The sequence below is a fragment of the Nyctereutes procyonoides genome, unplaced genomic scaffold, assembly GCF_905146905.1.
Source record: "Nyctereutes procyonoides isolate TBG_1078 unplaced genomic scaffold, NYPRO_anot_genome, whole genome shotgun sequence".
Taxonomy (NCBI): domain Eukaryota; kingdom Metazoa; phylum Chordata; class Mammalia; order Carnivora; family Canidae; genus Nyctereutes; species Nyctereutes procyonoides.
The window spans coordinates 5,051,257-5,074,659 of NW_026575119.1; the positions used below are offsets into that span (position 1 = coordinate 5,051,257).

At 34.0% G+C, this 23,403-nt stretch overlaps 1 protein-coding gene across 5 annotated transcripts in view; it reads right to left on the minus strand.

The window, feature by feature from the left end:
- NEK1 (NIMA related kinase 1) overlaps positions 1-23,403 on the minus strand; it is a 207,060-nt gene that overhangs the window by 117,282 nt on the left and 66,375 nt on the right. For all 5 annotated transcript variants that reach the window (XM_055334525.1, XM_055334524.1, XM_055334523.1 and 2 more), the window contains 6 exons: positions 22,285-22,344; positions 21,986-22,045; positions 21,844-21,891; positions 21,602-21,676; positions 15,556-15,719; positions 6,172-6,274 (listed from right to left, as the gene is read on the minus strand). In XM_055334525.1, the coding sequence (XP_055190500.1) occupies positions 6,172-6,274; positions 15,556-15,719; positions 21,602-21,676; positions 21,844-21,891; positions 21,986-22,045; positions 22,285-22,344 (510 nt within the window). The remainder of the gene's footprint in view (positions 1-6,171; positions 6,275-15,555; positions 15,720-21,601; positions 21,677-21,843; positions 21,892-21,985; positions 22,046-22,284; positions 22,345-23,403) is intronic.

Consider the following 23,403-nt stretch of genomic DNA (forward strand, 5'->3'; position numbering starts at 1 on the left):
AAACTCCATATATGTAAACAAATTATGGTGCATCTACATGATGGAATAAAAAAGAACTACTAATATACATCAATCTCAAAAAAACATTACTAAGTATTTGATAAAGTTATATAAAATCCTTACTTTTAAAAAAATTTTATTTATGTAAGTAATCTCTACATACAACATGGGACTCAAATTCACGATCCTGAGATTAAGAGTCACATGCTCTTACCACTGAGTCACCTAGGTTTCCCCTACATAAGATTTTTTAAAAGACAAAACCATACTGAAACCATACTGACAGGGAGCACACATCAGTGGCTGCCTATAGTTGGTGGCAGTGTGGTTACAAAAAGACACAAAAACCCCTCCCATCAATTTTATTGAGATATATTTATTACATAACATTGTACTAATTTAAGGTGTACAACATAATGACTTGATACATGTATATATGGAAAAATAATTCTTGCAATAAATTTAGTTAACAAGAACCATCTAATACAGTAACAAATTTTGTTTTTCTTATTGTGAGATGAAAAAACTTAAATGATGATGGGATAATGCTATATCATGATTGTGGCAGTGGTTGATACATGACTACTTTGTCCATATTCATCACGATACACACTTATCAGTCATGAATTTCATTGTATTTAAACTGCATCTTAATAAAAAACAGTTTTTTAAAAAGTTCTTCTTTGAAGACCTAAGTAGAATGTTGTACCATCAAGCATGTTGATAAAGACAGTACTTAAAAGGAGCTCATTCACAACTGGCCTAGTCTACTGTCTCCAGACGTAGTTTCTAAAAATTACAGACAAAGGGAGTGTGGTAGACAGAAATTTTAAAAGTTCTAAGGTTTCTTGTTACCCTTACTGCTCCAACAGGCTGACAAATGCTACATAATCCCTAGCATTTTTATATGATGATTTTTATCCCCACAGTTAGGTGATGTTAAATGGGAAGACTGACATTATAGAGACATTATCCATTGGGTCTGACCAAATTACATGAGCCATTTATTTATTTGTTTACATATTTATTTACTGAGAGGAGATATTTGTGAGCTACTTCTGTTTTTTTAAAGTACAGTTGACATACAATATTATATTAGTTTCAGATGTACAACAGTGATTCAGTATCTATTTACATTACAAAACGATCCTATAGTAAGTCTAGTTACTGTCACTATATATTCTACAACATAACTGACTATATTCCCTATGCTATACTTCACATCCCCATCACTTATTTATAACTAGAAGTTTGTACCACTTTATCCCCTTCACCTATTTTTTCCATCTTCTCACACTATGCCCCTCTGGTAATCACCAATTTGTTCTCTGTATTTATGAGTCTATTTCTATCTTGTTTTTTAGATTTCACATATAAGTAAAGTCACATAGTTTACTGTCTTTCCCTACTTATTTTACTCAGCATAACATCTTCTAGGTCTATCCATGTTGTTGCATATGTTAAGATTTCATTCTTTTTCATGGCTGAGTAGTATTCCTATGTGTGTGTGTGGAGGGTTTGTGTGTGTGTGTGTGTGTGTGTCTGTGTCTGTCTGTCTCTGTGTACATACTTTATCTTCTGTATCCATTCATCTATCTTTTCCAATTAGTATTTTTGTTTATTTTGGACAAATAACCAGATACGGAATTGCTGAGTCAAGTGGTATTTCTATTTTTAATTTTATGCAGAACTTCCATGCTATTTTTGATAGTGGCCACACTAATTTCCATTTCCACTCGGCACAAGAGGTCTCTTTCCCTCCACATCCTTACCAACACTTGCTATTTCTTATTTTGATACCAGCCATTTTGACAGGTATAAAGTGGTATCACATGAGCTCTTTAAAATCAGAGTTTTCTCCAGCTGGGTGTCGAAGTGGCAGTCAGAAATTTAAAGCATGGGAGGAGTCTGATGAATAAGAAGTTATCTGTTGCTGAGATGAAGAGGGCCACATGGCAAAGACCTGACAGTGGTCTCTTAGAATTGAGATTGATTCCTGGTCAAAAGCTAGTCAGACAGTGAGGACCTCAATTCTATTAACAGCAAGAAAAAGAATCCTACCAACACAGTAAAGAGTGAAGAAGATCTTGCCCTAACTGAGCCTCAGGTAAGGACACAGTTGGCTGACACCATGGTTTTAGCCTTATGAGACCATGAGCAGAAGATCCATTTAAAACATGTCAGATTTTGATGCACAGAAACTGTAATAAATTTGTGTTGCTTTAAGCCTCTAAGTTTATGGTACTTTGTTACACAATAGAAAACTAATACAGAGAGGCAAATTTTATATAGTATCTATTTATTCACAAAATATTTCTAATTTCAAACTTAAAATCTGTGAGGCCTTCTCACAGTTAACTTTAGCTCACACTCCTATTCACTGCCTCACATTACTAGTGTATATATTCCTATTCAATATTAAGATTATAAATTACTGTAGAGACAAACTATATCTGATTAAGCTTTAATTAAATCACGTTAAATTAAGCTACTATGCTCAAAATGTTTAACTGCCTTGTTTTTAAATTAGATAGAAAAAACTTAATATATGATGCACATATCCAAATATAAAATAGAAAAATAGAAATTCTTCACTCTTGCCCATATCTTTTTAAAGAAAAGTGTTATGTAAACATTAGTCATCTAGGGAATGAAGAAATTCTATATTGTTTTACAAAATACATCTTGGAAGATCATATAAAAATCACTGTTAAGATGCACTCCTGATCTCTAAGCGTTTTTTAAAGTTTTTTGAAAATGACAACAAAATAAAAGTACTAAAACCTGTTTGCAAGATGTCAACATGACACTATAGCTTCCCTTCTTGCAAAATCCTAGAATAAAGTTGTTTTAAGTGAATATATATCAGCACTCAAAAACCAGCAAAACTCTTGCTAGTCCCAAGTACAGAAGGAATCAGGAGATAAGGAAAAGTACACAAAGTCAGTTTTTTTTTTAAAGATTTTATTTATTTATTCATGAGAGACAGAGAGAGAGAAAGGCAGGCAGAGACATAGGCAGAGGGAGAAGCAGGTTCCATGCAGGGAGCCTGATGTGGGACTCGATCCAGAGACCATGGGATCACGCCCTGAGCCGAAGGCAGATGCCCAACCGCTGAGCCACCCAGGTGTCCCACAAAGTCAGTTTTAAGTGAGAAGCTTCACTAGCAAAATCATGTCAGAAAGAATACTATCACAGAAGGTGTGAGCAATACGAGGCATGCTCTCAGACTTATGGAAGCTGAGAACATGAGAAGGTCTAGAAGCAGACAACAGTAGTTACAAGAAGAGGGTTACCTCTATTGCATTACTCATCTCCACAAGCCAGAAAGCAGAGTCAGTTACCTTTATATATGGGTGATCAGAGAGGGCTTAGAGGTAAAAGGCCAATCCTCTGAGTGACTGGTTATAATGAAAATGAATGAGAGCCTCCTAAGCCCAGAAAATAAACTGCTGAGGTGTTTGCCTGACAGAATATCAATACACGTGCCATCTATTCTCTACTTTCACTGAAAACTGCAGAGGACAGGTCAGTAGCACTCTCCCATCTCACCAGGAAACCACTCAAACAAAGGTAATAAGCAATAAAATAGCCACTCCCAAATATGAACACTGTCAAGAACACCAAACATTTGACAAATGCCAACCATATGAAATAGAGAACTCAAAAATGGAAGAAACCAAAGTATGGCCAATAGCACACTAAAAACAATATTTTGCAAAAACTAGTATTATCAGAGAATATGATTACGGAAATCTAAGGGAAAACTAATTAGAATTCATGGACACAAAAAATACAAGTTCCTAAGTGAAAAAAAGAAATTCATTAGATGAGCTGAACCATAGAGTAGACAAAACTAAAAATATTAGAGATGAAATCCAGGCCTAAAAATATTCCTAAAACATAGCAGTAAGAGAGAAAGGGATAAAAAGGATGAAACTGAAGTACAAAAAGGACATCTATCCATCTAATAGGAGTTATCTTAAGGAGAAAAAGGAGAAGAAGCAGTATTTGAAGATATGGGGCCAAATTAGTTCTAGCCTTAAGGCTGTTCTGGATCTGCCTAGGAGATCTTAAAAGCAAGCCATGAAAGATTCAAACTATTTCCTAGTAACTTAATGGAATCCCAGAATAAAGCCCCAACATATTTAAATACAAAAAAATCCAAAATAAAATACACAATGCCTGGCATCCAATCACAAATTACCAGGCATGTGAAGCAGGAAAAGATAACCCCAATGAGAAGAAAAGTCATTAAGAAATGACAAAGATAATTGAATTATTAGAGAAGGTAATTAATACAGCTATTATATTCAAATTCAAGAATGTAGAGAAAAGCACAAATGTTATAAAGAGAGACAGGGAAAGTATAAAAATGACCCAAATAAACTTTTAGAAATAAAAAATACAAGATGAAAAATTTCCTGAGATGAATATAATACAATATCTGCCTGGGATTAACAGATCAGACAAGGCAGAAGACAAGATTAATGAACCTGAAGATGCAGAAATAAAAACTATCCAAAATAGAAAATAGAAGAAAGAGCGAAAAAAATGAACAGACCCTAAGCAAGCTGTTTATAGAGAGCATCACATGGTCTAGTACATGGGCACTGAGAGTCTCAGAATCAGAAAGAACAGAAAACATTTTTTGAATAAATAACAGATGAAATTTTTCCAAATTTGATGAAAATTATAAATCCACAGATCCAAGAAGCTCATTGAATTCCTAGAAAATAAAAATGAAGAAAACTACACCAAGCTACACTGTAATCAAATTGCTTCCAGTGATAAGTTAAAAGTCAGTAGAGAAAAAAGACATATTACATGTAGAGGTAAAAGATATGAATGACAGCTAACCTCTAATAAGAAACAGATATGCCAGAAGATAATTGGAGAAACATCTTTAAAGTACTGAAAGAAAAAAATCTCAACCTGTAATATTATACTCACTAGAAATATTTTTCAAAAAAGAAGGCAAAATATTTTTTCAGGCCTACAAATGCTAAGCATATTCACCAACTGACCATCATACAAATTATCATTAAACATGAGGACAAAATAAATACATTTCCAATTTATCTTGGGAAGTTTCTGTCCAAAAGAATTGCCAGAGTATTCTCCATCATAAAGAAAAACAAAGTGAGGACAGAATAGCAGTATGTAATGATGAGGAAAGAAATATGTAAATCTTGACAAGCCTAATAATTTTTCTAAAATATTTTAAATTAAAATCTGTAACTAAAATTCTGGATGCTATTATCTTTGGAGATACGGGGTCAGAGAAAAATCAGAAGGTTCTCTTCTACTATCTACAGGAAGATACAGATACAGATTAATTCCAAAGTTCAAAAACAAACCTGTGTTAAAAATATGAAAGGTAACCATTAAAAAATCTAAATATCTTTCACTGATATTATTGCAAAGAAAATATATCTTAAATTGAAATAATTACACAAATAAACTCACAAAGATACCACTTATGAACTTACAGTAGTTATAAACCTAGTCAAAATACATGATCATATAATTGACCTATTTTCTATTTAGCAGGGCGCTTCATGGTGTGGTAAGCTGATAGAATCATCAGCTGTCCTGTGGACAAAAGGTCAAAGGCATTTGTGCATCTCTACAAGTCAAAACCATTAAGTAGACTACCTAAAAACTGTTACTATTTTCTTGGATACATGACTTAATTTAGTTAGCTGGCATAACTGGAGATTTTAATACACTTTTGCTTCTAATGTGCTTTTGAGAAGATACATAGTTAAACTTCTATTTATTGAAATGTTTCCCATTTTTCCTTTAAAAATCTTTGCTACTTAAAAGTATTTAAAACCAAAAGCATGTATGAAAAAAACAATCCTAGCAATGTAACAACTCATTTGTTTTAATATAAATATCTAGGTTGCTTTTAATATAAATATCTACTTCTCTTTTTAAAAGGAAGAATACAACTATGAACTTACTCCTAATTAACCAAACCATCAACATAATTTCACCTTGGTATAAAAGATATAGCAGAAGTTAAGGTGTATCATAACTTTATACTCTATAAATCTTTAGAGTAAATGTTTGTAAAGATTTAGAATTCATTTATACCTACCTTGTTCCAGACCTTCACTTTGAATATTAATATGCTCAAAAATCTCAAAAAAAAAAAAATCATACCATATGTCCTTCAGCTCGAGCTTTATTTTGCCGTGCTTCCCGTTTTCGCTGTAGGAACTCTTCCACTTGTTTAGCTCTTTCCACAGCTAGTTGCCCCTTTGGCCTGAATATTTTGGACAAATAGCAGTCAGAAATTTTGAATATTAAATATCTCAAAAAATTAAAAATTAGTCTTATTCCAAACGTTGTCTTTGTTGCAGAAATTTAAATAAAAGCTTCCCCTGTAATGAAATCGCTATATTTCTATCTACTACCTAAATCACTTTTCTTTACTATTATAAATAGAAGTAAAATTAATACTACTACTACAAATCTTATCAAGGTTTCTTTTACATTTATTTAATCTATTCTACTTACAGATACATAAAATTATTTTGGACTATAATTATAGAATATTCTCAAAAGTTTCCGATAGTGCAGCTTATTTCAGTACTCAGTACCTATCTAAGAACCTTCTTTAAACAGCATTGAAGGGATCCCTGAGTGGCGCAGCGGTTTAGCGCCTGCCTTTGGCCCAGGGTGCGATCCTGGAGACCCGGGATCGAATCCCACGTCGGGCTCCCTGCATGGAGCCTGCTTCTCCCTCTGCCTGTGTCTCTCTGCCTCTCTCTGTGTGACTATCATGAATAAATAAATAAAATCTTAAAAAAAAAACAGCATTGAAGTAAAATTAAAGCAGCATAATAGCAATTTCAAAAATGAAATATAAATTCAACAATGAATAAAAAGTTTGAGTTTTCAAAAATACACTAAAAAGCAATGTCTAAATTCCTTGAATATCACAACTGTTAAAAGTAAAATGGACAGGTTGTATTTCTGTATCTTTCTCTGACAATTATAAAAGAAAGTAAACATGTTGAGCTTAGACAACGAATAAAAAATACAAGGGTGCCTGGGTGGTTCAATTGGTTAAGTGTCCACCTCTTGATTTTGGCTCAGGTCATGATCTCAATCAGGGTCATGAGATTAATCTCTGCCTAAGTCAGGCTCTGTGCTAAATTTAAGAACCTGTTTAAGATTCTCTCTCCCTCTCCGACTCTGCCCCTCTCACCCGCTTGTGTGCACTTCCTATTTAAACAAAAATTTTATTTTAAAAACTCAAATTAAAAAAATATATAAAAATAATATTTATTGAACATTTAAATATACTGTGCCTGTTCTATTGTATCTAACATACATTATGCCTTTTACATATTATGCCTGTTACATATTTTGAAAGATACAAAAATAAATAAAATCCAGTCCCAATAATCAGATAACTCATAGCATAGTATCAACTGCAGTTAATTTTGGAGGTGAGTTAGAAAGACAAGCAAGTGATTAGTTGTGCTTCCACTCAGATTTTGGCTACAAAGGGACACAAACTTCCTACAGCCTTTCTTTAAGACCACAAGAAAGTTATGCTCTGAATAATACATGAAATACTGTCTATTCTGTCTTCCAATAGGTTTAAACACTTCCTGATTTCCATCATTGGAATTTTCTAGGATTAGATCATTTCTATAGGTGGTTAAGAATCTTTTATTATGACTGTCAGGTATATGTAGGTAGCTAACCCTTAATCTAGTTCCATATCACCAAATTCTTAAACGTACTTCACATTACCCATGGTAGTTTGAGTAGATAAAGAATAATGAATGAGAAATTTGTTTATGCCTCTGTAGTGCACATGTACTATCCTCTAGCAGTCATATTATGTGCTGTATAATTATAAGATCAATATCTGGTCTGGATGCAAGATATCTCCCTGCATATATCCAAGCAAGGCTGTGACCTAGTCAGCTGTAGTCCCTTTCTATAAGGCTGGGCCTGAAGAAGGCCCATAAACTTTAAGAGGATATGACACTCAGACTGATACTGTATGTCTGCTGGTAAGGCACTTTTGGAGGGTCCTAGAAGCTTACACCACCACTTGCAATTATATATAGTTGCTGTTCCCTGTGCTGTGTATCCTGACTGCACCTCTAACTTTTCTAGAAGTAAAACATGCTTGATTTCCCATCCTAAGGTACTATGTCCAATGTCTGCCAGTCGAAACCCCCAACTGGTGTATATTAATACAACATGTGCACAGAATTATTTTACTAAAACCTGGTTGTATATATAATGGTTTTGGTTTATAGATTTTCAACCATTTAAATATATAAAGTACTCCTGTTCTATTTATTTAGATAATTTATAGATTTAGCTTCACTGAGTAGTCTTTTCCTAAGCCTGTTTAAATAAGCAAGTTTATATAACTCACTGCTTTCAATCACAAATTTAAAATCTGTAATGATTTTTGCTTAACATTATTATTTCTCTTTCCTCTCCCATCCAAGTACTAACGAGGACCAACCCTGCTTAGCTTCCCAGGACAGACAAGATCAGGCTTCATACCAGGAAGTATGGTCGTAGACTCTTTTTCCCTCTCATTTGTTTAAAAAATACTTCAGAGTGTCAACTATTTGCCAATATTATATCTATCTTTGAAGACATAAATATGTATAAAAAAGAGTTCCAAAATGCAAGGGCGATTCAATATACAAAAATGAGAGCAATAAACCTTATTAAAAGAATAATGGATAAAATAAGTTTAATTGATTCTATGACCTCTCATAACATCTAAAATCTTATAAACTGTCTTTATTTTTCACATGCATTTGTTTACTACTTCATGTACACCAAAAAGAAAAACCCATACTCATATTCTTATTCCTATCTAAAATAGTAAAACTGCTAAACTATTGGCACAAACTATTTGTGCCAGATTCATGGAAATAAACCGTAAACAGTCGATTTATTTAATAGTCATTTCCTTTATTAAACATTAAGAATTCACAGGCACATACTATTTTAGATAAATTAAACACACTATCTTCTCCATCTCCTGAGTTCTAAAATTATTTCACTTAAAATCAGTAAAGCAGTAATCTAGATTAATAATAAAGTAATGATAACATAAACACTATATAAACCACAATTATATAGTAAGAAATTAGGAATTTGCAAAGTAAAATACAGAGGCATTAATACGTGTTAAAAAGTAATTATTCTAAGACAAATTCCTTTTTTCATCTGGAAAAGAGAGGGAAAAAGGAGTATCTTTTCTCTCTCCTTGTCTTATTATAAAGGCATCTGGGCAGATTACTTAACATCCACAGCTCAAATGCTTTATAGGTAAGGGATATTTTTAAAGTTTGAAACATGACTGTAAGTGATTTAGAGTTAAAAACATCACAAAAATTATGTAGCAATCTAGGTAGAAGAAATAATCTGAGAAATAAAAAATGAATCAATATGGTTTAAGGTAGAAGTGCTGGGGTAGTACAGAGTTAATGAGAAAAGAATGTAGGGCCTTTATTCTTTAAGCTTCCTCCTCTGTTTAACTGGCATAATGTCTACCTGATGGAATGGAACTGCTGTCAACTTTACCCAAATTAAATGATGCAATAGAGAGAAAAAGACGTGAAAAGTAAAAGCACCTATAAAGCACAAAGGTTAAGAGGCACTCAGTAGTTTTATAAGCTGGTCTTACATGGCTAGAGATTCTAATATTAAAAAGCTAACTGAATGTAAGCTCATCAGCCTCAACAGCGTACCACTCTGGTGGAGGATGTTCATGAGGGGGAAGACTTCGTAAATGGGAAGACAAGGATAATATATGGAAAATCTCTGTACCTTCTCCCTTAGTTTTGCTGTGGACCTAAAACTGCTCTAAAAAAAAAAACTTTAAAAAAAAAGCCTTTAAAAAAAGTTATTTGAAGAAATGTATTAAGACCTATATAAGCAAAGTCAGACTAGCCAGAATTACTGATAAGAGAAGAGGAAAAGTAAAGTCATAAGGAGGGGAGCAGGCAAATAGTGAGGATCCAATATATAGGGAAAAGAGAATTAGAAAAAGTTGACCAAAAAGAAAAAGTTGACCATAAGTTTCAATTTGCCAATTCAGTTTGAATCAGGGAAAAGAAGTCACCAGGACAGACAATAACATACAAATTACAATAAAACCAGATGTTATGACAGTGTAGAGAAAATGTTCCTTAATGCCAATACCCACTAAAAAGTACAAGACAAAAAAATCATATTTAAATTGGAGGACATCTTAAGTATTGATTAGTCTAACTTCTTGCTGAATAAAGTATTCCTCTATTGCTATCTGGATATACCTGGACACATGGTCATTTAAACCTCTAGTTTAATAGTTTCAGTTTGAGCACATGCATTAAATCCCACAATGGCCCACCCATTGGACAACCCTCGTATTGAGCTAAAATCTGTTCCTCTACTTCTCCTAGTTATGGTAATTCTACATGGTGGAAATATAAGTCTAATTTCTCAATATTTCTGAAACTAACTTGTATCACTTTGGCAAGTAGGAAAACAAGACAAAAAACCTACTTGTGATTTTCCTTTGGGTTTCCTTTTTCCATGAACAATGGGAGAGAAGAGAGGTATGAATGTTTGGGTAAGAATTCTACGTATGGGGCACTTGGGTGGCTCCACTGGTCAAGCATCTGCCTTCTGCTCAGTCATGATCCCAGAGTCCTGGGATGGAGCCCCATGTTATCCTCCCTGCTCAAAAAGGCTCAAAAGGGAGCCTGCTTCTTCCCTGTCCCTCTGTCGCCCCCCCCCCCGCCACTTGTGTTCTTTCTCTTAAATAAAATCTTTAAAAAAGAAAAAAGAATCCTATGTGAAAGGGAGATGACAAGGTAGTTAGCATCCAGCATTTTTAAAATAGGAAATATGTAAACAGTCTTGAACTTAGCAAAGGAAGCGATATTAAAAGGGAACTTAAGGATGAGAAGGGGGAAAAAGAATAAATCCTTCTGAGGAAAGCAAAACACTGAGGGGCAAAGAGAATAGCTTAAGTTTAAGGGAATTGTAAACGATGTTGAACCCTGACAGTGGAAAAGGATTATAGCATATACAAAAATATGAGACCATCAGTATCATGAAGCATGGAATTAGGAGAGTATCATACACACAGCAGTTAGTCTTTTCCTTACCAATGATTACTAGTTATAAAAGATAAGGGCACTTATATTCTTATAGCAGAATATAATTATACTAGCTTCAAGGCTTTTCTATTGTTTTTCTTATCATTTACAAGGAGTTTGCAGGAGAGAAGCAAATCTTGATACACGTTTAAACTTGTTTCTTTTTCCCTAATTTAACCTATTGTGAATATATACTCCACCAGGAACTGAAATTAAGAGAAATAAATTTTACTCAGTATTAAACTGTAAAATCAACATATTAAAAAAGAAAGAAAAAAAAGCAGTTGTAAAGGTACCCTAATGAGACAGAATGGCTTGCTCACAAAGTCAAGGTTTTGTTGAGACCTGATCACATTAACATGTACAAATTTTTTTTTATTTTTTTTTAAATTTATTTTTTTGTAAGTTTTTTTATTTATTTATGATAGTCACAGAGAGAGAGCGAGGCAGAGACATAGGCAGAGGGAGAGGGAGAAGCAGGCTCCATGCACCGGGAGCCCGATGTGGGATTCGACCCCGGGTCTCCAGGATCGCGCCCTGGGCCAAAGGCAGGTGCCAAACCGCTGCGCCACCCAGGGATCCCCCAACATGTACAAATTTTAAAAATAAACTTACGATGATAGTAGTGGATCAAAGGTAATGGTAAGAGAGATGAAGGGTGCCCAAAAAGCTCCCCCTGCAGCTATCCAAGCAATGACCAAGGGAGGGAAGGCTCAAATCAGCCTTGAGGCCTCTTCACATAGGCTCATTTCTACTAGAGAGAGACATGTGTCCAGGTGTGAGAGCATCTCCAAGGCCTAACTGAGGGTTAGAACAACATAGTGACTAGCCAGATTCATTCTCTGACCAGTGGTATTCTATCAAAAAGTTTTCAATAGGTGTCAGTAATATAAAGAAATGAGTACCTAATTTCTACAAATCCAAATTTATTAAATCCACAGGATAATCTGTATTCTAAGACTATGTCATCCTACTTTTTTCACATTAAAATGTCCATTCTTTTGGGGCACATACATAGCTTACTCAGTTAAGTGTCTTTTTCTTTTAAGATTTATTTGAGACAAAGTGCATGTAGTGGGAAGTGGGAGAGGGAAAATCTGGAGAGGACTTCGGAGTGCTGATCCCAATGCAGGGCTTGATCTCACAACATTGAGATCATGACCTGAGTCAAAATCAAGAGTTGGACTTAACCAACTGAGCCACCCAGGTGCCTCCCACCCCCCTGGACTCCTGATTTCAGCTCAGGTCTTGATCTCAGGGGTCATGAGTTCAAGTCCCATGTCAGGCTCTGGAAAAAGGGGGGGGGGCACCTGGGTGGGTGGCTCAGTGGTTGAGCATCTGCCTTTGGCTCAGGGGGTGATTGATCCTGGGGTCCTGGGATCAAGTCCCATATTAGGCTTCCTGTGGGGGAGCTTCTCCCTCTGCCTGTAGCTCTTGCCAGAGGGCGAGGAAGGGTTGTTAGTTCAATTTTTTAAAAAATTTATGCTATTAATAAACCTTTTCCAAGTATTTATTTGGTCAGATAATTCTTTAGATTCAAAATACATTAAATTTATTCCTGTTAAATTTTATTCAAGTTTGTTGTAGCTATGGTCTACTAAGATTATCTTGTTTCCTGATCAATCATACCACATATTTACAATTTCCACTTTATATCTTCTGGAAATATGATGACTGTATCCTTTAGATGTTTTTTCTAGTGCTCCCCTTAAAAATAAAGGTTTGAGGACAAGCCTCTAAAATTTTTTTATTTGGGTGACATAAGAACATTAATCAGCACCCTCTAAATATAAACAATATATTGCTGAAGTCTATCTACTCTACCAAGTATCTAATTAATTTTTTTTTACAATGCCTCTAGGCCAAGAGAAATACCTAGAAGTTCCATTTATTAGTTAGGTCCAAGCTGTTTAAGAGTAGTGGTCTGCAGTTTGCCAAAAGATATAGCTGTTTCCTTCAAAATTATAAAATATTCAAGGCACCATGATGCTCCAGGTTGCCTCACCACACAGTTTGAGAACTAAAGTTCTACCCTATAACCCTAACAACCAAAAAAATATATAAAGGTATATTTGACATAATCTATTCCGTATGAATTTATACTTTGTCAGAGTGATTACTGCTTCCTCCTAAGATGTTTGCAAACATTGTTTTCAATCTTGCCAAGGCCTGACATGAAGAAAACTGGTATAATTTACAGAATATGCTTTTTGAAATTATATGATACTTGATGATCTTTAGTTTTCTGCCAATTTTTCTATTTTCCATGTCCTCAAATACAAATAAATTCACTCAGTACATATCAAAGTTCATGCAGCTACTGATACCATGTTAAGTGTTTAAAGTACCCAATATTTCAAAATTTTATAACCAACTAAAGCAGTAACTTTTTAGCTTGTTCACTAGAAGTATCTCAAGAAGCTGATAAATCTTCTAAGAGAGGGTTTAAAGAGAAGTCTACATTCAGATATACTTAGTTTAAATCTGAGCTCTACCATTTACTAGATGCCTAACCATGCACAAGTTTTAATTCTCTGTAAATCCTAATTTCTTCATCTTTATTAAAAGAATAATATCTAATTCAAAGGATTACTGTGACAAATAAATACATCTTGGTATATAATAAGCATTCAATAATACCTACCATCATTAATAAGAACAACAATAATTTCATACAACATAAGAAAATGTATATGAGTACTGCTAAGCCCATTGAGTTGATATAAATGAAATAAAAATGATCTTACAACCACAAATAATTTAAAAACTGAAAATTAAAACAGTGAAACTATAACTAATGCAAAACAAAGATTGGAAGATGTGGTATAGAGGAAGAAGTAGCCATTTAAGACAATTTGAAACTCAAATATATGCAAATATTTCAAGGTTATAATAAGAGTTTGATTCAAATGGCCCAATGTAGTCCATTATTTGTCATTCCAATTGCAAAGAACCAAGAAACATTCTGGAAGTGAACAGTGTGAAGAAGCATAACATAGTTTTCCCTATTTTCTTTACACTCTATTTACTTTAGATTTAATATAAAATAAAACAAAATTAAATATTAGATCCATACCACAGGATAAAAGCCACAGAGAAAATCTACTTTCCCATTTCATCAAAAAAAATGCATATCATGAGTTGGTAGCCTTCCTTTCTCAAGAACAGACTCTAAATTAGCTTAATACTTTGGCCTACTGTGTATAATTCATAATGTTAATTTATATTCACCTCATTCATTTACCTCTGCTTACTTACATTTTATTTCTTAAAGATTTTATTTATTTATTCGAGAGAGAGAGAGAGAGAGGCAGAGACAGGCAGAGGGAGAAGCAGGCTCCGTGCAGGGAGCCTGATGTGGGATTCATGTGGGACTGGATCCCAGGACTCTGGGATCACGCCCTGAGCCAAAGGCAGACACTCAACCGCCGAGCCATCCAGGTGTCCCTGTTTACTTACATTTAAAACATTTTTTATAATTGAGGGGGATCATAAAGATTTTTATTATAATCAAAAGTATTCCCCTTAAAATGACAAGAAAAAGGAAATGTGATTAAATTTTCATAAAATGACCTCTGCTTTTTTAACCACATGTTTTATAGAAGGAATGGGAATATCTAAGAAAACATGTATGCATACTTAAGAAAAAAGGAACCATGCAAATTAAAACTGCTGACTGCTATATATTAAATTAATTCAATGGAAGAAAAGGAAAATCTGATGAATAAGATGTAGCGAGCCATCAATCAGAGACAAATATAAGAAACAAGTTAAAACAACAAAGAGAAAAGTGGGATTCTAAGTGATGAAGAAAAAAAAAGACAAAGCATGCTTTGGAATTTTGCATAAAGTATGATTCCATTTAAATATATGCTGATTCATTTGAGGCAAGTGGGTGAGATTATTACAACCATCTGTTGGCTCAAAGTGATACTATCACATGTTATTTTAAATAAGCATATTCAGCCTATAACATATAAGTTACAAAAAGTAGGCTGAATTCAAGAGCTACATGTTTGTCAAATGTAATCAAAGACCAAATTTTCCACCTGATAAAATTATGCATCCAGAAGGCAAAAAAATATTCTGTGTAATCAATACAGAAGACACCCACAAAGTAAAGCAACTAAGTTATACAAGACATAAGACAAAATTATGCAAAAGAATGAATTTATGGATCAGCACAGTTTAACCTGTTTATACTGGCTTGTTTAGACATAATCTTCAGTCTATTCAAAGATTTTCTAAAAGCATCAGCATTTGGGAAATAGTGATGACCTCTAGCCCCATTACGAAATCCTGAATGTATTTCAGATGAAATTCCTCTGTAGTTAAACATGCAAAATGACTTTCATCATATTCTCTGAAGCAAAACATAAGCAACTTTTGCAGAACAAAGCCATACCTTTCTGGATGTCTTCGGCCATATATTTCTCCTTTCCATTTCACTTCATTATTTTCTACTCTTTGTTGCTGCATTTGATCAAAAATAGCATGATAATGTTCATATTGTCCTCGAGAAGAAAAAGATGATGGAGCCACTGCCCCTCCACTGCCAAAAAAGGGAGCCTAGGAATTAAACAAAGAGCTCTCACATGTTTATCTCATAAGGCCCAAAAGGCCTGTATTACCCTCACAAAAAGGTTTTTTTCAACACTTGACTTTTAAAAAGCAATTCGCTAATTTGAACATATTAATAAACAACCTACAGCAAAATGTTTTCCTACTACAACATAACATTCAAAAAGTAGTATACTTTGTTACCAATAAAAAAGCGTAATTTAACGAAAACATAAAAAGACATTAAAGTCTTAAATATTGTAAAGTCCAGTCTTAAGTTTTGAAACAAGTTTCTAGGACACATTTTATGATGCCATTCTATTACATTTAAATATATATATAGCTTACAAGTAAAGCTGAGCCTACTTTAGTAACACTCAAAATTATATTTAACAAAAACATTTACAGATGGCATTTAATATACCTCAAATCCTTCAATTCAACAAATGGTGAAGACTTAAATACCACTGAAACATGCTAGATGTAAGTTTAAAAAAAGCAAAACATCATATCTATCCTTAATCAGTTTATAAACAAGTTAAGAAACAAAACACAAAACTAGAAATGCCAATGGTAAATGAATGGCAACAGTCACACTCTAAAGTAGTAAGTACTGAGACTGAGCAACTCTCACAAAATAGAAAAAAAGAAAACTTATCAGAAGTAGAAATTCTTTTTAAAGGAAAAAAAAAGGCACTGGAAAAAGATATTGTTCAACCCAACCTTGAAAGCAATGTAACAAAGATAGATTGAATGATTAAATATGAGCCAGGGTATTAAAGTAAAAATAAGCAATGTACGTATAATATTTGGGTGTTGACAGCAGGAGGAGGAAGTGAGTATGCAAACAAACACAAATAGGAGGCAGGTATTGGTCATAAAAGGCTGGTATATCTAACTACTATATCAACCCTTCGAGTTCATATAATGAAAGACAACAGAAAGTATATATAAACTTTCTGACAGGAGTAGCGTAACAAAACAGTTTTTAGAAGGTGAGTCAAATTATGCACGATGAGCAGGAAAAGGGAGAGAATAAGGTAGAGGAACCAACTGGAAGGCTTACTGCACTGAAACCAAGCCACAAGCCTAGACATAATGAAAGGCAATAAATAAAAAAGGGAAGGGAATCATGGATTCTCTCCAAAAATGACACTGGATAAAGGCAGACATAAGGTCACAATTACTGAGACATAAGAACTCATGTGTGTGGAAAACTCATAGTTAGAAAACAGAGATGTCAGACAAGGAAAAGACTAAAAGTAACTGTGTAATGCTGCACAAGTCATGGTGAAAGAATTTCACTATCAAGAGGAAATCAGAAACCTCAAATGCAGAGGTCAACAACACTGAAAATAAAACAAACTGCTATGACTCAAGTTGAGTGGTAGCATTTCAAAACCGACTTTGGGGGAGAAGTTGATGAAAACAGAAACTAGAATACTGACAAGTAAAAGAACAAGAGCTTCCAAGTGATAGGAAGAAATCTAAGAAAAGATGCAAAGAATACCAGAATCAAACAAATGTCAGTGTACCTACCTATGAGATAAAATCCTGACTCAGTAAGTTGCAGATAATGAGAAGCATGAGTTAAAAAAAAACAAAAACAAAAACAAAAACACAAAACTTGAGGCGAATACAGATAACTGATTAAAGATGTTTGAGTAGCAAGAGATCAAAGTTGTCAAAAATAGGGAAGATAACTAATTAGGCAGGAAACCCCATTAAAGGAATCCTCACACATCTTCAAAATGTGTCTCTCAAGGCAAGAATCACAATTCTAATAAAAGGCAGTTGCATCTCCTATGAGATTGGTTATTCTCCGAGTTTAATCTGGTGTTAATACCACCTTGACGTGAATTTGAGTTTTCTAATGTTTCTCTTTAGCAAAAACGAAAGTATGCTAACATCTCTGAAGATGGCTATGCTGAAAATATTGTACTAGAACACTGAAGCAATATGATCTTTCAAAAATCACCTTCTTAACCAATTGTAAGCACAGGTGGATGAGTTTTGACAAATACATACACTTGCATAACCATTACCACAATCAAAAGCATATATCCATTACCCCCAAAAAGTTCCTTCAGGTTATTTCGTAGCCTATGTCCATCAACCAATGATCTGCTCTGTCATAGATTGGACTGCCTCTTAGGTCTGGCTTCTTTAACCTAGTATGTTTTCAATCGATCCATGTTGCTGAATGAAATAACAGGCTATTCCTTTTTATTGCTGAGTAGTATTCCAATATATTTTCAACAGATACACTTCTTACATATTATGATCACCATATGATCAAACTATGTATGTGGAACATTTCATAATTTTTTTAAACACACGTTTATAAGAGATACATCAGAAACATAAACCAGTCCCAAATTTGGTGACAGTAAATAATCAAAGATAGTTGGTTATTTGTACTGTGAATAATGCCTTATTAGAAGCATACAATAGTAGTATTAATTCTGAAATCTTTCCCTTGGGCACCTGGGTGGCTCAGAGGTTGAGCATCTGCCTTTAGCTCAGGTTGTGATCCCAGAGTCCTGGGATAGAGTCCTGCTTTGAGTTCCCCACAGGTAGCCTACTTCTCCCTCTGCCTATGTGTCTGCTTCTCTCCCCCTTGTCTCTCATGAAAAAATAAAATCTAAAAAAAAAAAAAAATTTCCCTTAATGTTTGTTTTATCTTTATTTAGGGGATCTCTTTAATTTGATTGACGCTATACTGAACCTCCAGGTCCCTATCAACTATACAGAAAACAACCTAAGAAGTTAAATACTTCAAACCCCATGGGAAATAAGTACAGAAACAAAAGAATCTGCATTAAGTCACAGGAAATAGTTTTATTAATCCTCAATGCAAGCATTATAGAAATTTATAAAATGACGCAGAAATCTATTAAGCACATACTATGTAATTCTGTTGAAGAACTGTCATTATCAGTTATCAAACAACATTGATTAAATTGGACTTCAGGATTAAATATAGCTTTAGATATCACAGGAAAAAAAAGACATTTTATTGCATAGAAGATACATGCAAAAGGAGAAGAAAAAATAATTGACTTCTGAACACTAACCATGTACTTGATATAAAATGCTTAACAAGGGGCACCTGGGTGGTTAAGCTCCCCCTGCTTGTGCGCTTGCCCACATGCTCGCTCACTCTGTCAAATAAATAAAATATTCAAAAAAAATGCTTGACAAGATGTGAAGACCTACACTTTAATTGGTTTCCAATCAGGTAAGATATGGAGTTAGTTATTTTAGAATGGGTCAAATTCTGAGTCATTTCTTTTCATTCAGGAGGTAGTAAATGATGTAGGAAAGATGTTAGTGTTGGAAGCCAAAAGCCAAGAAAGATTTTTTGAAATACCTTCGGTGCAAAAAGGTGGTTTTATTAAAGCACAGGGACAAGACCCATGGGCAGAAAGAGCTGCAGTGGAGTCATGAGGCGTGGCCCATGATACACTTGCAAGTCAGGAGGGCGTTAGGGATACTGTAAGTCTCCAGGGTATTTTGGAAACAAGGTTTCCAGGATCCTGAGGGGGCTAGCTATTGTTGGGAAAGGTCATTTATTATTGTTTAGTAAAAACTCAGTCATGAGACCTTTCTGATGTATATCAGTGGGTCATATGCTTGGGGGTGACTGCCAACAAAAATCTGAAATGGTTAGGGTAGAGATAAAGGAAGTTTCCAAAGGAATTTTTATATGTTGAAGTAGACTTACAGGGTCCTGGGGATTGGGCTAAGATTACCTGTTGCCCTTAGCAAAGTATCAACATTGAGGCAGTTGAATCCCTAGCGGAATGTCACTCTGCCTGTTTCAATTTGATGGGCCTGGACAAAAGGTAAAACTACAAATTAGATAAGGATTTTGAGGTACTTATTCGAGAAATTCAAATTTATGGAAATTTAAAATAAGAAAAAGGTAAAACCAAATACTGCCATGACTGTTTCAAAATATCCCTACATTATTAATACAATAGTAGTAGGGAACTTTTAACACCTACTTAACATTAATGAATAGATCATCCAGACAGAAAATCAACAAGGAAACAGTAGCTTTGGAAATCACATTAGACCAGATGTACCTAACAGATACATACAGAACACTCCATCTTTGGAGTGTAGGTAGTAAGGAAATTTAATAATTTTTCTTCTGCCTCTATCTCCCACATCAGTAAATTCTACTTCTGAGGAAAGAAGATAATACAGTACAAAATGGTAAAGTATAATGTTAAAGATTATATTACTAAAAATAGTGTAATATATTAATACAGATTTAGAAAAAGGGACTTTTACTAAATTAATAATACGTAATATGAAAAATCAAGAAAGCCAGGACAGAACACACATATCTAAATAAAACAAACTTTTATTCAAATCATAACTTTTGGGGAAAAGAAATAAAAATGGTAATCAAGTCAATTTGACAATATTGCATCCCTAAATACCAAGTATGATGAGCTTGATTGGAGCAGTTTAAAGACATGTTGACTAAAAGTTGACTGGATGACATACATTAAAATTATAATACAGAGGAATAAAAGTATATTCATTTTTTATTGCTGTGTAACAAATCACCACAAATTTAGCAGCTTAAGACAATATCCATTTATTATCTCACTGTTTCCCCGGCTCAGAAATCTGGATATGGTTAGCTGGGTCTCTTGCTCAGGATCTCACCAGGGAGCAATCAAGGTGTCAGCCAGAACTGCAATTATCATTTGAGGCTCAGGATCCTCTTCTATGTCCACTGGATCTTTCATTTCCTTGTGGCCATAATGCTAAGGTCACTACTTTCTTGCTAGTTGTTGGCACTATCAATTCATAAAAGCCACCTATACTTCCCTGCAAATTGAATGCTTCTCTCCAGGCCAGCAGTAGCATGTCTCTCAGACTTTCTACTCCCCTTCAAATCTGCTATGAGGAAATCTCATCAAACGTCAACTGTAATCCTAGGAGTGACTATCCCATCACTATTAACCATGTAACATAACTTAATCAAGGGAGCTACAATACCACCCTCTTCATAGAGTTCCACCCACACTCAAGGGAATTACAAGTTATCCCTTATATTTGGGGGACCATCTTAGAATTCAGCCTACCAGATACATAATGGACACTATAAGAGGAAAAAGGGAATATAAGATTCAGATAAGCAAAACAAAGAAAGAAATTGTTCTTGAAATTTTTTTTTTTTAAAGGAAGAAGCTGAGGCTCAGAAAAGTTAAGTAACTTGCCCAAGGTTATAGAGTCTGGATCTACTCAAAAGCAATGCTTGAATTAACATATCTAGGTAAGGGGTTAGCTAGGTAATCTGTTATCTAGGTAAATGGTTGGATGTGGGATTGAGAGTAGAGGGAGGGAGTGGTGCTATCAAGAGAAACACAGAGCAGAGATTTGTCAGGCTACACACAGTAAGAAAACTACAATACAAGTATGGTCTTTAGTTCCGCCTCGCTTGAGCGAGCGCACAGCCTGTGGTAGGGAATGGATGGAAATGAGCTTAGAGAGATTGGCAGGGACAAACCAATAAGGATCTTATGAAAACTTAATCTTTAAGGCTAGATGAAGCAACAGAAGGATTTCAGGCAGAAGTGTGATAAATTTTGTTTGATTTAAAAAAAGATTCTTCTGGAAGGAATGGTGGTATATCATAGCCTTTACAAACTTTTTAAACAATTTAACAGTGTCAGATATTAGTCATCAATACAAATTATATATCAAATACATGCAGGAAAACTAAGAAGTCATAATAGATGAAGAATTCTAGGTAAAAAGTTAATCCCTCCCCCATCAAAAAAAGCCAGTTATACACATTTCAAAGAGCAAGATGAAACTGGAGGAAAAACTACAGTAGTGTAACCATACTGGTATCAAATGCCTACCTTTACTTCACCACATCCACCAGCACTTAGCACGTTTCTCCATCCTTGTTCCCTGGCCCTATTTATTCTCTCCAACTTTTAGGGAAAAGAAACAAACAAAACACAATTTCAAGTATTTAACATAAAATACATGAAATACATTTACTAACATAATGGAAATCAGTGTATTCCTTTAGGGAAAAAAAAGTATGTGTGTGGGGAGGGGGTGGAATGTACCATGAAAAAATGGATTATCCTCTTACCCTTTCCTTTTCCTGTCTTTTCATCTGCTCCGCCTTCATTAAACTAATCTGTAACAATTTTAAAGACAAACTTCTTAGAACTCTTGAAACTATTATTGTCTACAGCTTGGCAAGGGAAGAAAAATAAAAGCAAAAAAACTACCTGATCCTTTTGTTTCTTTTCTTTTTCAATAAATTCCAACCTTCTCTTTCTTGCTGCTTCCTTAAATGAAAAAAAGAACATTTTTATCAATAATAATTCCTACTTTTTCTAGTTTCATAAGGAAAATTAGTATACCAATGATACAGGTATGTCCAGAGAGATTAGGAGAAAAAAAAATTAAGTTAAAGGTTTATTTGTTTGAAAGAAATAAGGAGGAAAGGTTTGAAGGTTTTAAAAGATTTTGTTCCTTAGAATTGTTTTGGCAAAGCTTTAAAATAAGCAGACAGATGTCTTTATACCTCAAACATTTTCCTCCTTTCTTCTCCAGGATTCACTTTCTTCACTGGAATTTGATGGGCCTGGATAAAAAGTAAAACTATAAATTAGACAAAGATTTTGAGGTACCTATCTGAGAAATTCAAATTTATGGAAATTTAAAATAAAAAGGTAAAACAAATACTGCCATGACTGTTTCAAAATATATTATCCCTACATTAATACAATAGTAGTAGGGAACTTTTAATACCTACTTACATCAATGGATAGATCATCCAGACAGAAAATCAACAAGGAAACAGTAGCTTTAGAAATCACATTAGACCAGATGTACCTAACAGATACATACAAAACACTCTGTCTAAAAAGCTCAGAATACACATTCTTTTCAAGTGCACATGCAACATTCTCCAGAATGTTAGGGTACAAAACAAGTTTCGATAAATTTAAAAAGATTAAAACCATATCACGCATCCTTTCCAAAGGCAATAGTATGAAATTAGAAATCAATCACAAGAAAAACTCTGGAAAAAACATAAATACATGGAAGCTAAATAACAAGCTATTAAACAATGAATGAGTCAACCAAGAATTCAAAGGGAAATAAAAAAAAATATGGAAACAAATGAAAATGAAAACAGTCCAAAATCTTTCAGATAAAGCAAAAGCTATTCTAAAAGGGATGTTTATAGCAATATAGGTCTACCTCAAGAAATAAGAAAAATCTCAAATACAGAACCTAACCTTATATCTAAATGAGCTAGAAAAAGAACATGGCCCAAAGCCAGGAGATAATAAAGATTAGAGCAGGAAACAACAAAACAAAATCTCTCTCTCTCTCTTTATACATAACTATATCCATACACAGAATTTTAGCTTTTTATGCTTACATAAATGTAATAACAATGTGTTATTAGATGGAAAAATGCTTTTTACTATGAACAGTGCTCCTTGACATTTCCACATTGTAGTAATCAAATTAACAATGGCAATATTCCATACAATGGATATAATTAATTTTAGCATTCCTCTAGGGATAGATAACTAGGTTGGTTCCACTTTTAGACCTCAATATTACATTTTGTTTCTGCTGCTTAGTTTTCTTTTTATATTTAGATCTTTTATTTAGATTTTTAAATATT